The sequence below is a fragment of the Puma concolor genome, chromosome F2, assembly GCF_028749965.1.
Source record: "Puma concolor isolate L17-30 chromosome F2, mPumCon1.1.hap2, whole genome shotgun sequence".
NCBI classification, from domain to species: Eukaryota; Metazoa; Chordata; class Mammalia; order Carnivora; family Felidae; genus Puma; species Puma concolor.
Window position 1 is genome coordinate 56,295,254 of NC_141684.1, and position 14,672 is coordinate 56,309,925.

The 14,672-nt window shown below is 33.7% G+C and overlaps 1 protein-coding gene across 2 annotated transcripts in view; it reads right to left on the reverse strand.

The window, feature by feature from the left end:
- Positions 1-434: 434 nt before the first annotated feature.
- ZC2HC1A (zinc finger C2HC-type containing 1A) overlaps positions 435-14,672 on the reverse strand; it is a 50,319-nt gene continuing 36,081 nt past the window's right edge. The window contains exons 8-10 of one of the 2 annotated variants that reach the window (XM_086695883.1): positions 10,667-10,783; positions 6,833-6,940; positions 435-1,935 (exon numbers count right to left, since the gene is read on the reverse strand). In XM_086695883.1, coding sequence (XP_086552009.1) covers positions 1,770-1,935; positions 6,833-6,940; positions 10,667-10,783 — 391 coding nt within the window. In that variant the 3' untranslated portion in view covers positions 435-1,769. The remainder of the gene's footprint in view (positions 1,936-6,832; positions 6,941-10,666; positions 10,784-14,672) is intronic. The other variant, XM_025922833.2, reaches the window with a different exon arrangement.

The window sequence follows — 14,672 nt, forward strand, 5'->3', positions numbered from 1 at the left end:
AAGTTTACATACCCTGCCTGAATGAAAAACAAAAACAGAAACAAAAACTAATGAGTACAATTACAAAGTATAAGCATAAATAAATTTCAGAAAAATTGTAAGCCACAAATTTCTACATTAACCCTTACAGTTGATCACAGTCATAAACGAGAAGCTATAAACTGCCTATAAAAGATTTGCTTATAGGGGCGCCTGGGTGGCGCAGTCGGTTAAGCCACGTCCGACTTCAGCCAGGTCACGATCTCGCGGTCCGTGAGTTCGAGCCCCGCGTCAGGCTCTGGGCTGATGGCTCAGAGCCTGGAGCCTGTTTCCGATTCTGTGTCTCCCTCTCTCTCTGCCCCTCCCCCGTTCATGCTCTGTCTCTCTTTGTCCCCAAAAAAATAAATAAACGTTGAAAAAAAAAAACATTAAAAAAAAAATAAAAAAAAAAAAGATTTTCTTATAACTTTGTAAGATCAAAGCTCTTTCCATTCAACAGAAATTACTAATAAATTATAGAATATGGCTGCATAGGCGATCAAAGAAATCTGCTAAATACTGTTACATTGAAAGTGACAATGATTAAAAGCTACATTTTAGCCAAAATTAAAGTATAATTAAATTTTTGTGAATGTTTAATTACATAAGTCAGCTAATGCATTAAAGCAATGCATTTTCAGTGGGGTTTTTACTGTGATGTGAATGGTGTTTTGGCAATAAACACTAAAAAGAAAATGTAAGTAGGAAAATTAGATATTCTCTTGACCTACTCATAACTACATCTAACTATACTTCAAGGGAAATTAAAATTTAAAAATTGCTAATGATTAACTATCCAAATTATTTATTAGGTGAGGTGGTTTGTTTTAAAATCTATTAAAAATAATTTTTTCTAATTACACAGAAATAAATGTGTGGAATTTTGTAAGGAAATTTATGCATTTTATATTATTTTCAAACTTTGCAAATAAAAAAAGTAGTAAAATAAAACTCTTTAGACATGAGGTTATGAAAAAAATGAAATATGGAGATACAATTAGAAATAGAATATACATTCAACTAACAAAGAAGTAAAAAAAAATCATTCAGTTATGACTGGAATAAGACACATCTGCATTTTTCAGTCTTGTGTTTCTAAAAAGGAAACTGCATAATTACATTTTAAAGAATGAGTAAAAACCTTTAAATTATAAAATTAGTGACATACTGAGTAAAGGACAACCTAGACCCGTGGGGCTTTTTTCCTTTCTTTTTTAATATTTATAAAATTAATGGTTGGCAAGCTCTACAGAAATGATCTCACATAACTAGTTGTAACTAAAAATATTCTCTTCATTTCCAAAATTTCAAGCATCCCATCCTATGATACTATCTGAAAATAGGCACCGATAATAAATATGTTAGTTCTGATTTTTTGCTCAAGGTAATGATCATCCCTAAAGCTTGAAGGACTGAGCACTAGTGTTTGATTTTGTGGAGGTATGCTTCATGTGCTTTAACAACAATAACAGAAAAGTAACACCTAAGTTAATGATTCCACTTGAAATTATTTTGACAGATGAGTAAATATTTCCTTGAATGGCACAGTTTGGGGCATCAGGTATTTATTATATACAGTATATGTACACAAATATATACACACACACATTACACAGCCAAAGATTATGCTTCAAAAATTGCTGAAAAAAGTATTTTGAATAATTTTAGCATAAATTCACTAGAGGAAGTGCTTAGCTGTCCAAGCAGCAACAGTCATAAAATTTTAGACTTAGCTTTTTTTTGGACTCTGTTCACAGAACCATTCTTCGAATGCCACATTCACAGCAGAACTTTGCCCATTCTACAGGGTATTTAGTCCCACACTCATGGCAGAATTTTGGTAAGTGTCCTGTTGAATTTCCTTCCATGCCTTTAATGTTTCCGCCATTAAGTGAAGATACACAGTCTCCATCTGGCCTGAAGAAGTATAGGAAAAAAGTGGAAACACAAAGTTCTTGTCAGTAGTTTTCATAACCCTTAGAAAACACAACATAAAAATATTAAGTACAACTAAAACATTGTTTAACCTCATTTTTAATACTCTTCTAGTTTAGATTTAAAAAAAAAAAAAGAATCCCTTTTAGTTAATAATGAAATTCTAAATGTTTTCTTTGGCATTTTATTTGTCCCTGTTATGAGAATCTTTCAGGAACAAATGCCACCATACTTTGCATCTCCTCAATATACTACGTATTTACTACAATGGGAGCATGATGGAAATTTAGGTGTCCCTTCTGCAAAACCATCTCTACAGAGAAAACTGGAACTCTGCCCTGAGGAAAGGTGGAGGTCTTGCCTCCAAATATACATCGTAATAAATATGTACATATAACATATATTATAAAACTAAATACATAATTTCTCCCAATCTATTATGCTATTTTCACTGTATCCATAGTATCTTTTAAAATTCTCATCATTATCATTAGGTCCTTTGCTCTAATTTAGTTACACTAACACACTCAAATTCTTTCATCCTTTATCCCCTGTACTGCAACCCTCATGGCTCTGGACACTCTCACTGTCACCTTGAACTCTGTGTCCCCTTTTGCTTTAACTGTTGTCCATCTGACATGCAGTATATGTTATTTATGTTATGTCTTCTCCATAAGATTGTAAGCTCCCTGAGTGCAGGGATTTTTATCTGTTTTATTATTGCTCTAGGCTAGGATCAAGAGAAATACTGGACATAAACTCATCTCTCAGTAAATATTTTTTTAACGAGTAAGTGAATGAGTAATACATGACAAGGATAAAGAAAGCAAAATATTTGGTCTGTTTAAAATGCCAAAGAGGGGGCACCTGGGTGGCTCAGTCGGTTAAGCGTCCGACTTCGGCTCAGGTCACGATCTCGCGATCCGCGAGTTCGAGCCCCGCGTCCAGCTCTGGGCTGATGGCTCAGAGCCTGGAGCCTGCTTCCGATTCTGTGTTTCCCTCTCTCTCTGCCCCTCCCCCGTTCATGCTGTGTCTCTCTCTGTCTCAAAAATAAATAAACGTTAAAAAAAAAATTTTTTTTTAAATAAAAATAAAAAAAAATAAAATGCCAAAGAAAACTTCTCTCAAGAATGATCAACAAAAAAGGAACAAACAATATTCAGAATAAAAGAGGGATGTAACTACAGATATAACAGAGATTTAAAATTATAAGAACAATTCTATGCTAGCAATTTGAAACTCAGATGAAATGAAAAATTTCCTAGAAAAATGTACTTATGAAAACTGATTTCAAATAAACTAGCACTAAACAAACATAATCATTAAATTATGAATGAAATAGTAATTAATAGACTACCCCTCCTTATCACGTAGGTACACACACACATAATGGACTCAGGACAGTTTTACATGGTAAATTCTACTAAACTTTTCCAAAAGAGGGAGGTGAAAAACAATATTCTGCAATTTCTTTTCAAGGTTGTTTGAAACTCAAACTAATAAGATAATATAAAATTAAAATACATTTTACCTGTTAACTTGGAAATACATGTAAATATCTTCAAGAATTTCAGCAAATGCAATTTACAAACATGCAATTCAGGACACTTTAGATTTATTTCAGAACATAGGACTGATTTAACATTAGGAAATATATTAATACAATTTATCACATAAACAGACTAAAGATTTAAAAATATTAGTTATATGTACATATATGATATTCAATAACACTCACCACTTATTCTTGATTAAAAAAACACTTAGAAAATTAGGAATAAAAGGGAATGTCATTATATCAATAAAATGTATTTAACAGAATTCTGTATCAGTCTCCCTCTTTAATGGTGACATGTAAGAATTTTCTTTAAAAACAGAAATGCCACAAGAATGTCAGCTATAATCATTTCTATTTTAATATAACCTATAATGTAGCCTAAGGTGAACTCCTTGTTTCTGTGGACACATCTGACACTGGGATAGCTTCCCAGCCTTCTTTAATGAAAACCTTTAAAAAGGTGGAATGCCAGCTGTGCTTCCAGCCCATAGAGCTTATACGCTGTCCACTGAAACCAGACATCCCTCGGGACAAACTGAAAGCTATGTCCATGGACTGTTATGTGAGAAACTCATTCCCTTTGGGGGACACAGAATTTCCTATTAAACTGATCCTACACTCACTTATAAGATCTTGTTCTTTCACACCCATGCTGTCACTTGGACGGTCAAAGACCAGCTCCAGGATGGGGGCAAGGATTTCCAGGAAAGAGACACACCTGACACTTCTTGCTATCATTCCCTATTTCCTGTCAGTAATCCCAATGCCAAATGTCATATATTACCACGTGACTACATCTAGCTGTGCCTCCGGATGAGCATTTCAAGAGTCCTGGCTTAGAGAAGAGGCATGAGGAGAGGGGAAGGCAAAGTTGAGTTTCTAAAGCTCCACTTTGTACAAGTCCAACAAACCAACTCCTTTCTCCCACAATGACATTAAAACCCAAGCCTTTCAACAGGAAGATCAGTAAAGCCTCAAATGTAAGTGCAGTGTCAGGGTTAATTTACCCATTTGACCTCTAGTTTCCTTTGTTTATTTACCTGTGGAGGTTTCCTTTACCTTTCTGAGAGCTAAGCTATACATTCAAAAGGATATTTGTTCCATTTTGTGTAGTTATTTCTAGGTATTTTGGGTGGAAGAACCATCCAGAAAATGTAGTCTCTCAAACTTGCAGGAAAAGATATCTATGAGATTTCTTCATCTATTATGGTTGTAATTACTCCATCTGGGTAGGGTAGTAAGTCAAGTGAACAAGGTTCAGGGTTTCCTATCACATATCAACCATTTAAAAAGAAAGAAAAGAAAACCAAAAAAGAACCCAAACTCATTTTTAATGGATTTTTACCCCTGATTGTTGACACTTCTTTTGTCTACCTCTTTAGAAAGATTAAATGATCTTTTTATTCAAGCGCATGTATTTATTAAGCTTTCTACTTTATAAGAGAATGTTAATTCTACACTCAGAATGGCCCTATACTTATACAACAACATAGTACAGCCACATGTCAGGAATCCAAGAAACATTAAGTTCACTTCTTTAATACTTAACATGCATCAAAACCTCAGCTGAGACAAACAATGTTTATTAAAGAATGTAGCTGGAAAGGTAGTAGTTCACCTATTCATCTATTGCTCTCATTCCATGTTATGCCTAAACATCACTCTTAAAACTTTAAAAATCCAAACCAAAGAATTCAAACTCTCTGGGAGGGATGTGGACCTGTTCATTTTCAGAAAGTTCCACAGGTGCTTTGTTCTGAAGGGTAACAACCAAGATTGACAGCTAGGATTTAGATACTTGAAAATCTAACCCTGCATTAAATCTAAATAATGGATAACTGTGTATGTTATATACTTATAACAAAAGTGGACAACATATATACCTATACATAACAAATATATATCACAACCATTTTTGGTGAATTCATGTTATAGGCCTGCATTGAGGGCATCTTAAAACACCCTATGAAATTTATTACCGTATTTACAGTGGAGATGTTAATTAAGAAGTTATTCATTGGATGGGGAGGATAAATTAGAGGAAGGTGGTCAAAAGGTATAAACTTCTAGTTGTAAGATAAATAGGTACTAGGGATGTAATGTACAACATGATGACTACATCAAACAGTGTGACAGATAGGAACGTTTCTAAGTGAGTAAATCCTAAAAGTTCTCAACACAAGGTGAAATCTTTTTTTTTTTTTTTTTGCTTTTTTCCTTCTATCTGTGTTAAGAAGATGGATGTTAACCGAACATATGGTAATCGTTTCAGAATATATGTAAAACAAAACCATCATGCTGTCTGCCTTAAACTTATCCAGTGATGTATGGCAATTACTTCTCAATAAAGCTGGAAAAAAAAGTTATCCATTAAATTACTCAGTTCCTCTTTTATAAGAATTCACAGGCAGATTTCTGAGGCCTTGAGACTAGTGCTTTCAAAGAGAAATAATTTTTGATTTTTAAATATAACATCAATCATGTAACTACTCTTCTCTTCTCCTGTACTCTGGCTGCTACAAAGTTTGGACCCAATTTATGGCCAAGGGCTAGGCTGTGGACTAACTTCATTCCTTTTTTTGCTTTATCTTTTAATTCTCATTTTTCCTTTTCCTATTCTTTCATTTTTATACAATACTGTATCTCAACGTGTATCTCTGTATACAGCCTTAAAGCTTTCTGGAATAGTTGGAATACACACACACACATTTTTATATAATATTGTATCTCAACATGTATCTCTGTATATTGCCTTAAAGCTTTCTGGAATAGATGTGATTGATACACACACACACACACACACACACACACACACACACACACACACATATACTAGCTGTAACTGGAAGGATTTCATTATATGCTTAAACACGGAGTGAATGTCAAAGTTGTACAAATATTGTGACAGATAAGAAAGGGAAGTACATGGATATTCACAACCTCAGTAGGGGAATTTAAATGTATTAAAATGCTGCTGAAAATTACAATACCAGTGGTATAAAGGGTCTATGACTCAATTTGTTGAGGTAAAAAGAACTACGTTGCACTTAAAATTAAGATATAAAATACCAATGAATCCAGTGAAACTGAACAGATTACTTTGAGCATTTACAACATTAATAACTACAAGGTATAGGAAACTATTATTTATGCCCAAATTATTTCTTTAGTGTACAGCTTAAAAACCAAACTAAATCATTAACAGTAAAGGAAAATTAGATTTTCTATTAACAGTCTGATACATATTTTTGTATATGGTCCTTAAAAAACTACATATATTCATTTTTATTTTAGTTCTTACAATCTCAGAGCTAAACATACCTGGCTATGTAGCTCTCAGTATATGTTTTTCTTTTGTTTGTAAGCACACCTGAAGCAGGATTTCGTGCCAAACTAGGTGGTGTGGAATTTCGAGGTTTGATGTTAGTTCTAAGAGAGAAAGAGATGACATAATGAAAACATAAAAAATAGTAAGCATTTATTTCTCATATTGCTTATTTGCATGATTAGAAAAATAATTTGAAGCTGTAGAGAGGTGAATTCAAAAGATTAAAATACGAGTAATTATTTTAAATCTGAAAACAATAGTTAAAGCTAAGGATAATCCAAAGCACTTTGCATTTACTAACAGTATCCTGATGGCATATAAAATCAACTATATATATATATATATATATATATATATATGTGTGTGTGTGTGTGTGTGTGTGTGTGTGTTACGTGAAATTTAAAGTTAATAATTCTGAAAGGCTTCAGGATTTTAAAAGTTTAAATCTATAGTTCCTTCAAAATAGAGATATTTGTTAAATGCCTATGAATACCTGTTAAATAATATGTTACACATTATGAGATGTGGTTAAAAAAACAACAAGAAAGAGGGCGCCTGGGTGGCTTAGTCGGTTAAGCATCTGACTTTGGCTCAGGTCATGATCTCACGATTTGTGAGTTCAAGCTCCGCATCAGGCTCTGTGCTGACAGCTCGGAGCCTGGAGCCTGCTTCAGATTCTGTGTCTCTCTCGCTCTCTGCCCCTCCCCTACTCATGCTCTGTCTCTGTCTCAAAAATAAATAAACATTAAAAAAAAAAAAAAAAGAAATATTAGCCAGTATTAGCCAAATATTAGCCAAGAAATATTTAATAATTTTCAATAAATGAAAGCCTACTCTTGGAAATAGCAACTAAAATAAATGGGTTCATATAATTTCCCCCTTTTAAGATTTAATCTAGTCAACTACACAGCCTGGACTATCTGGTATCAGTAAACGAGTTCTGGTTGGATCATCACTGAATTCCCTTTATGAAATTTCAGGAATCAAAGAAAGCTTAGACGGTTGAATAACAATACAGTGGTAAAAGTACAAGACTTGGGATTCAGATGAACCCGGATTCAAACCCAAATTGCTACTGACTAATGTGGCAGTAGCAGGCAACGTGAGTCTAAGTTCCCCATTTCTAAAATTAACTATCATCAGTTTTCTTATAGAAGTTATGATATGCCAGCTGCAATTTATATAAACATTCAGAATAGTTGACGATGATGATAATACTATTTTATTACTACTATGGCTATTGTTACTACTACTACTAGTTAACATTTACAAAATGGTACTTACCACATTTGGTATAGTTATATTTCTAATTGCCTTCATATATAAGCTTACTTAATCCTCATAATAATCCAATGAAGTAAACAGTATTAATAACTCTACTTTAGAAATGAGGCAACTAAGGCAAAGAGTGGTTAAGTAACTTCACCAAGGTGACACATTCAAATGTGTTGCCAAACAGATGTTAAAGAGCTAGTTCCTTCTCCCTCTTTAGAGATTTAGTCAACTCTTTTCAGAGATATCCAATGTTGTGTCACATGAACAAGCAGAATACATTTAAAAATTCCTTTAGATGGTAAGTTCTTAAACAATGGCTGAAATTCTTCCTCCTTAGCGAGCAAAGTTGGAGACAGTCTTTGAAATAGCTACCTCCAAAATAGACATAGGTAATAACAACATCTACTGTTTTTCAAATGCCAAATATGATGCCAGGTACTATACATACTTTACTTTGTTTAATCTTCACAGAAATCTCAGAAGATATTATTCCCATCTTAAAGTTGAATAAACTCATACTCAGAGAAATTAAGTAAGCTGCAAAGCTATAACATGGCCACAGTATTTGAACTTGAATTTAGATGGGTTGTTACATTTCTTATATCAATATGCAATGCTGTCATTCAAAAAGAGGCTGCTTTCAGTAGTTACTTTAAGTTATTTCTAAACTTTGGGACGCCTGGGTGGTTCAGTCAGTTAAGTGTCTATCTCTCGGTTTCAGCTCAGGTCATGATCTCGCAGTTCGTGAGTTGGAGCCCTGCATCAACTCTGCGCTGCCAGTGTGGAGCCTGCTTGGGATTCTCTCTCTCTCCTTCTCTCTCTGCCCCTACCCTGCTCTCACTCTCTCTCAAAATAAGTAAACTATAAAAAAAAAATAAATAATTTCTAAACTTTGACAAGAATCACCTTGGTGTATGAATGGGTTACCCTGGACCCTTCAAATGGCGACTGACAGTCTAGCGATGAGGTATATATACTCTTATATAGCCAGCCCCTCCAGGGATGTTGCAGAACTGCTACAGTATCTTTTTGGGAATTCAATCTCTAAAAACTAATTGCCAAACAATGGCAATTCCTCCAGTGAGTCAGAAGAGAAATAGGAAGGGCACTTTTTTTTTTTTTTTTTTTTTTGGCTCTAAAACAAAGTCTTGCTAGAAATCCTATCACCCTCTTATATTATGTACATGAGATGCACAGATAATACAAACACACCTATAGATATACACATATAACCTCACCATATCAATGAAGTTATTCAAATAATTAGAAAATTGTTTTAAAATTAGAGAAAAATTAGATTATCAACAAGAATCATCATTATGAAATATCAATCATGTACTTTTAGTAACATCTTCTAAGAGGTGGAATCTGAGTATCAAGAACCATTCTTAGGAGATTGGGAAAAACAGTCTTGATCAGTACTTAAAACATGCTGCCCCAGTCCCACATGGTCAGCACACTTTTGCTCCTGGCCAGAGTTTGAAAAGTGCTACCTTTATTCTGTATCTGTAATCTGCTTGACCTAGGTCACACAGTAATAAAGAAAGTTTAATTTTGGAATTATACTTACTCTACCTTGCCACCAGTCACTGTTTCTTTGAGATACACTTCAGAGCAAATAGAGAGCAACAGGAGTACTAAGAAAATGGCTCAGGGCACAAATTCTTCCTTCTAGGATTGATCACTAACTACTTAAAAAGAACACATGGTTGCTGCTAATATCTCAAAGACTTCTCCCATCTTTATTTTACTTTATTTTACATTTAGTTAAATTTATTCTTACTTTTCATACATGGTAAGAGAATGCTGTAGCAGGCATCGGTTTAAAAGTTAAGTAAGTGAATTCTGATGAATAATACACATTTCAACTTTAATAAGTAATTTATCAGATTCTAATTTCATCATTTTAAAATGAGAGGGCTAGACTTGGGAGTTGGAGCCCAAACTAGAAAACCCTGAAGACTTATGTGGAAGAGTTCCAAGATGACTGCCATCAGCACTTGCCACTCTTCTCCGCTTTCTAGGCCAGTATAGAGAGGGGAGTGTACCTGGCAGTGTCTTATCCTTTCCCAGTTTCATGTGTTATTTGTAACCATGTAACCAAAAGGATGAGAATTCCTGGACCAAATGTTTTCTAAAATCTTTTTTCTGTCTTTTTATAATAATTCATTATCTAACTAAAAAATAATACAGGAATATTACACATTATGTAGGGCATAATATCCCCTATTCTCTTCTTTTTAAAAATATTGCTCCTAAAATAAAGCTTCATAAAAATAACAATTATTGAAGGTGGCTATTTCAATCCTCTAAAAGTTAAAATTTAATGTAAACAAATGTATGCTAAAACCAGCTTTAGGTAGAACAACAGAAATGCTCATCTAACATCAGTGTTTTAAATCCTAGAAGATTATTTAGCACTTCTAGGCTTACAAATGATTAAAGAAAGATTTTTTAAGTATAGGAATGTATAAGTTTATAATATTCAATTACATAAAGCCTTTAAGGAAATATCTGAAAACGATTAACCAAACTGAGTTACAAATACTTACTTGTAAATGGGTAATAATTCATGTCTTTTGATGGCACTGTCTGATTTTGTATCACTGTCATACAACCTTTGCACATGTCTTCCAGTTCGAAGTGGAGGGCCTAACTTGTCCATCTTACTATTAAAATATATAAAGGTGTACCCATAAGGAGATTGCTACTGTTTGTTTCTTTATATTAAGAAAATATTTTTAACATTATTCTTATTCATCAGAAATCCACCCACCAAGCTCTAAATTATCAGACTGCCAGAGTAAGGACTATCAAAAAGAATCCTCAGTTCATACAAAGTCTACTATTAGATAGGAAATTCTGACGAGGCAGACCACCCTGCCAATTTTGAGGAACATCCAAAAAATGCCACATTTTTATACAGCAGGGCAATGGAATCAATAAAGCAAGTTAAGAAGGACAATGGCCATTTCAAATAAAACTTGTAGAGCTAGAAAAGTTATTATTCTGGTAAATAAGACTGATTTGATGTTTGTTCTTATGGAGTTCACAAATAATCTAATTTCCACGTTTCCTGATTTCATAGTAAGTTGTTTTTTCTTCTTTATTATTTTATAATTTCCTCTGCATTTTAAAATTCCAAATATAAAGGAATCAAATAAATTATATATATCTTTACCCCTGACTTTCTAACAAAGAATGATTATTTCTAAAATTTATACAGAGAAAGGTAAAGCATAATATAGTGGGGAAAAAAATGGATGGCAATTCTGAAATATCACATGTAGAAATGTTAAGTGGCCATGTCATCTGAAGTTTCCTATTTTTTTTTTTAACCGAAAGTATAAAGGAGCTCCATCTGGAGGAAAAAATGGAAGACTGCAGGTTTGTTGAAATGTCATTGTTTTACATCAAGCAAATAATTAATCCTACATACTATCACCAACCAATATCCATTCATGGTAGGGACCAGGAAAAATTAAAATAGGAAAGTGACTACTGAATAACACATCAATGCTCATTAACTTAAAAAGGATACTCTTTTTAAGAGATGCTTGTTTACTCCACTTAATCTTCCATTTACTCACTGACTCTACAAATCCTGAGCACCTACTATGTATCAGGCACTATGCTACATTCTGGGGATATCCTGGTAAATGAAACAAAACTGATCTTGTTTGTACAGAATTTGGTGTCTAAAAAGAATCCGTTCATTGCTCTTGATTATAAGGGTCTCTATAGAGGGACACATTTTACACATTTTAATGTTTTTTCAGTATCCTATACATAGCAGATATTTCGCTGTGAAAGTTGGTATTAATGCTTTGCAGGTGGTGGTGCTTATATTAGGTGTTTACATCACAATATTTAAAACACTCTAAAGTTTGTTTTTTTTTAAATTTTTTTTTTCAACGTTTATTTATTTTTGGGACAGAGAGAGACAGAGCATGAACGGGGGGAGGGGCAGAGAGAGAAGGAGACACAGAATCGGAAACAGGCTCCAGGCTCTGAGCCATCAGCCCAGAGCCCAACGCGGGGCTCGAACTCACGGACCGCAAGATCGTGACCTGGCTGAAGTCGGACGCTTAACCGACTGCGCCACCCAGGCGCCCCTGAAGTTTTTTAAAAAATGCCTTCAATAAGATGTGGGTTACACACACACACACACACACACACACACACACACACACACACACGTGCACATAGGAATATTACCTAGCCATAAAAAGGATAAGCCTGCACCATTTGAGACAACACAGATGGACCTAGAGTGCATTATGCTAAATGAAGTAAGTCACACTAAGAAAGACAAATACCATATGATTTTACTCATATGTGGAATCTAAAAATCAAATGAATAAACACATAAAGAGCAGAATCAAATCTATAAATACAGAGAAGAACTGATGGTTGCCAGGGGGGTTGGAGGTGGGAAAAAGGGCAAATGGGTGAAGGGGAGCGGGAGATACAGGCTTCCAGTTATGGAATGAATAAGTCACAAGAATAAAAGGCACAGCTTCAGGAATATAGTCAATATTGTGTTGAATGGTGACAGATGGTAGCTACATCTGTGGTGAGCACAGCATAACATATAGAGAAGTTGAATCGCTATGTTGTACACCTGAAACTAATGTGACACTATGTGTCAACTATACTCAAAAAACTTCTTAAAAAATACCTTCATTAAATACATATATTTTACATAATTTCTAAAATGTTTGAGATTAAAATTAGGTTTCATCTGTAAAAGATTATTAATTTTACTATTTAGTAAATGTCAGTAAAAACTTAGTAAAAATCAGATTTTTCTTTGAATTGCTTAACAATTATCAAAACTTTAGTGTTACAAATAGTGGTTATTTTACAAAACATATCTGTGTCTTCGGAATAAAGAATGAAAGATCTTATTTTCTTTCTCAGAAATTACTGAAATTAAGATTTAGAAAATTTTAAACTACATTTTTAAAACAAAATTTTCTAATAGGGTAAGAACTATTCAAATCTGACATATGACACAACAAAGTTCAATTTGATAAAGGAGATGTATAAAATCTAATAAAATCTAAAGGTAATTATCTAATGTGAGTATTATAAATTTTTCATATATGAGAATTAACCAGTATTTTCAGATTTTGAAAATCTAATTGAATGTCAGTTTCCAATAAGGATTTGTTTCGTGGCCCATATACCTGGTCATAAATTTTAACTCAGTTGACCTATCTACCTATGTATATACATATACACACACAGACACAATTCAAATATTACTTCAGCTGAACGTCAGTAAATGCAATTCTTATTTTTAAGTTTATTTATTTATTTTGGGAGAGAGAGAGAGAGAGAGAGAGAGAGAGAAAGAGAACACAGGGGAGAAGCAGAGAGAGAGGGAGGGAGAAAATCCCAAGCACACTCTGCACTGTCAGTGCAAAGCCTGACACGGGGCTTAATCCTATGAACTGTCAGATTCAAGAGTTGAATCTGTCAAAATCAAGAGTTGGACACTTATCCAACTGAGCCACCCAGGTGCCCCAGCAAATGTTATTCCTAAACTCACTTCACTTAAACTTATACTCTTGTATAACTTGCTATTGTTATGCTATGTTATCAAGGTATAAGCAAACAAAAACAAAATTTATAAATCCCCATAATGTAATGAAGATTATATATATACCACACATAAAAATTTATATATAATGTACTTACTTTATAAACTATAGTATTTTTATAAATTTATTTATATGTAAACTTTATATATTAAATATATTTTTATCTATAAAATCTCAATTACAAATATTTTTTGGCCATGCAATAATAATCAACACTGGGGGGCCCTGGGTCGCTCAGTTGGTTAAGCATCTGACTCTTGAGTTTGGTTCAGGTCATGATCTCATGGTTCATGAGTTAAGGCCAGTGCCGGGCTCTGTGCTGACAACATCGAGCCTGCTTGGGATTCTCTCTCTCCCTCTCACTAAATATAAATAAACCTTTAAAAAAAATCGACATTGAGGCTATTATGTAAATTTAAAAATTATTAGTTTATGAAAGAAGACCTTTCAAATAGTTAAATCTTTCCCTAAACTAACCCAGATCATAAGATATAACAGATGATTTCTCGTGTACCATCTGCGTATTTATTTTACTGAGCATGAACACTTCTCTACTCACATTTCTTTTTATATCAAATCCCTTCATTCTGTTTTTCAACCTCCAACAGCACTAAAGATAAGTCAAAGCAGCAACAAGATGAAGGGATATTTGGAAATAAATTAAAATCTTTGCAAAAGTAGTAACATGTTTTCAAAAGGAATTTAAAGGGTTCACCCCAGCAGATTGCTCTTTGGTTGAAGTTTCTTCTCTTTATCTTTCTTGGTTGTGCAAATCATCAGCAACTGACTTAAGGAAGCAAATAAAATGAGTTTAGGAACCTGGAAGCCTGTGTCTATTTAATGTTTTGTTCTGACCTCAGGGGCATTATATGTTCAAAGCTATGAAAAAAATTCACCTTTATTGATGTTAACACTGAATTTATACACCCGGGGTTACTTTGAGAATAAA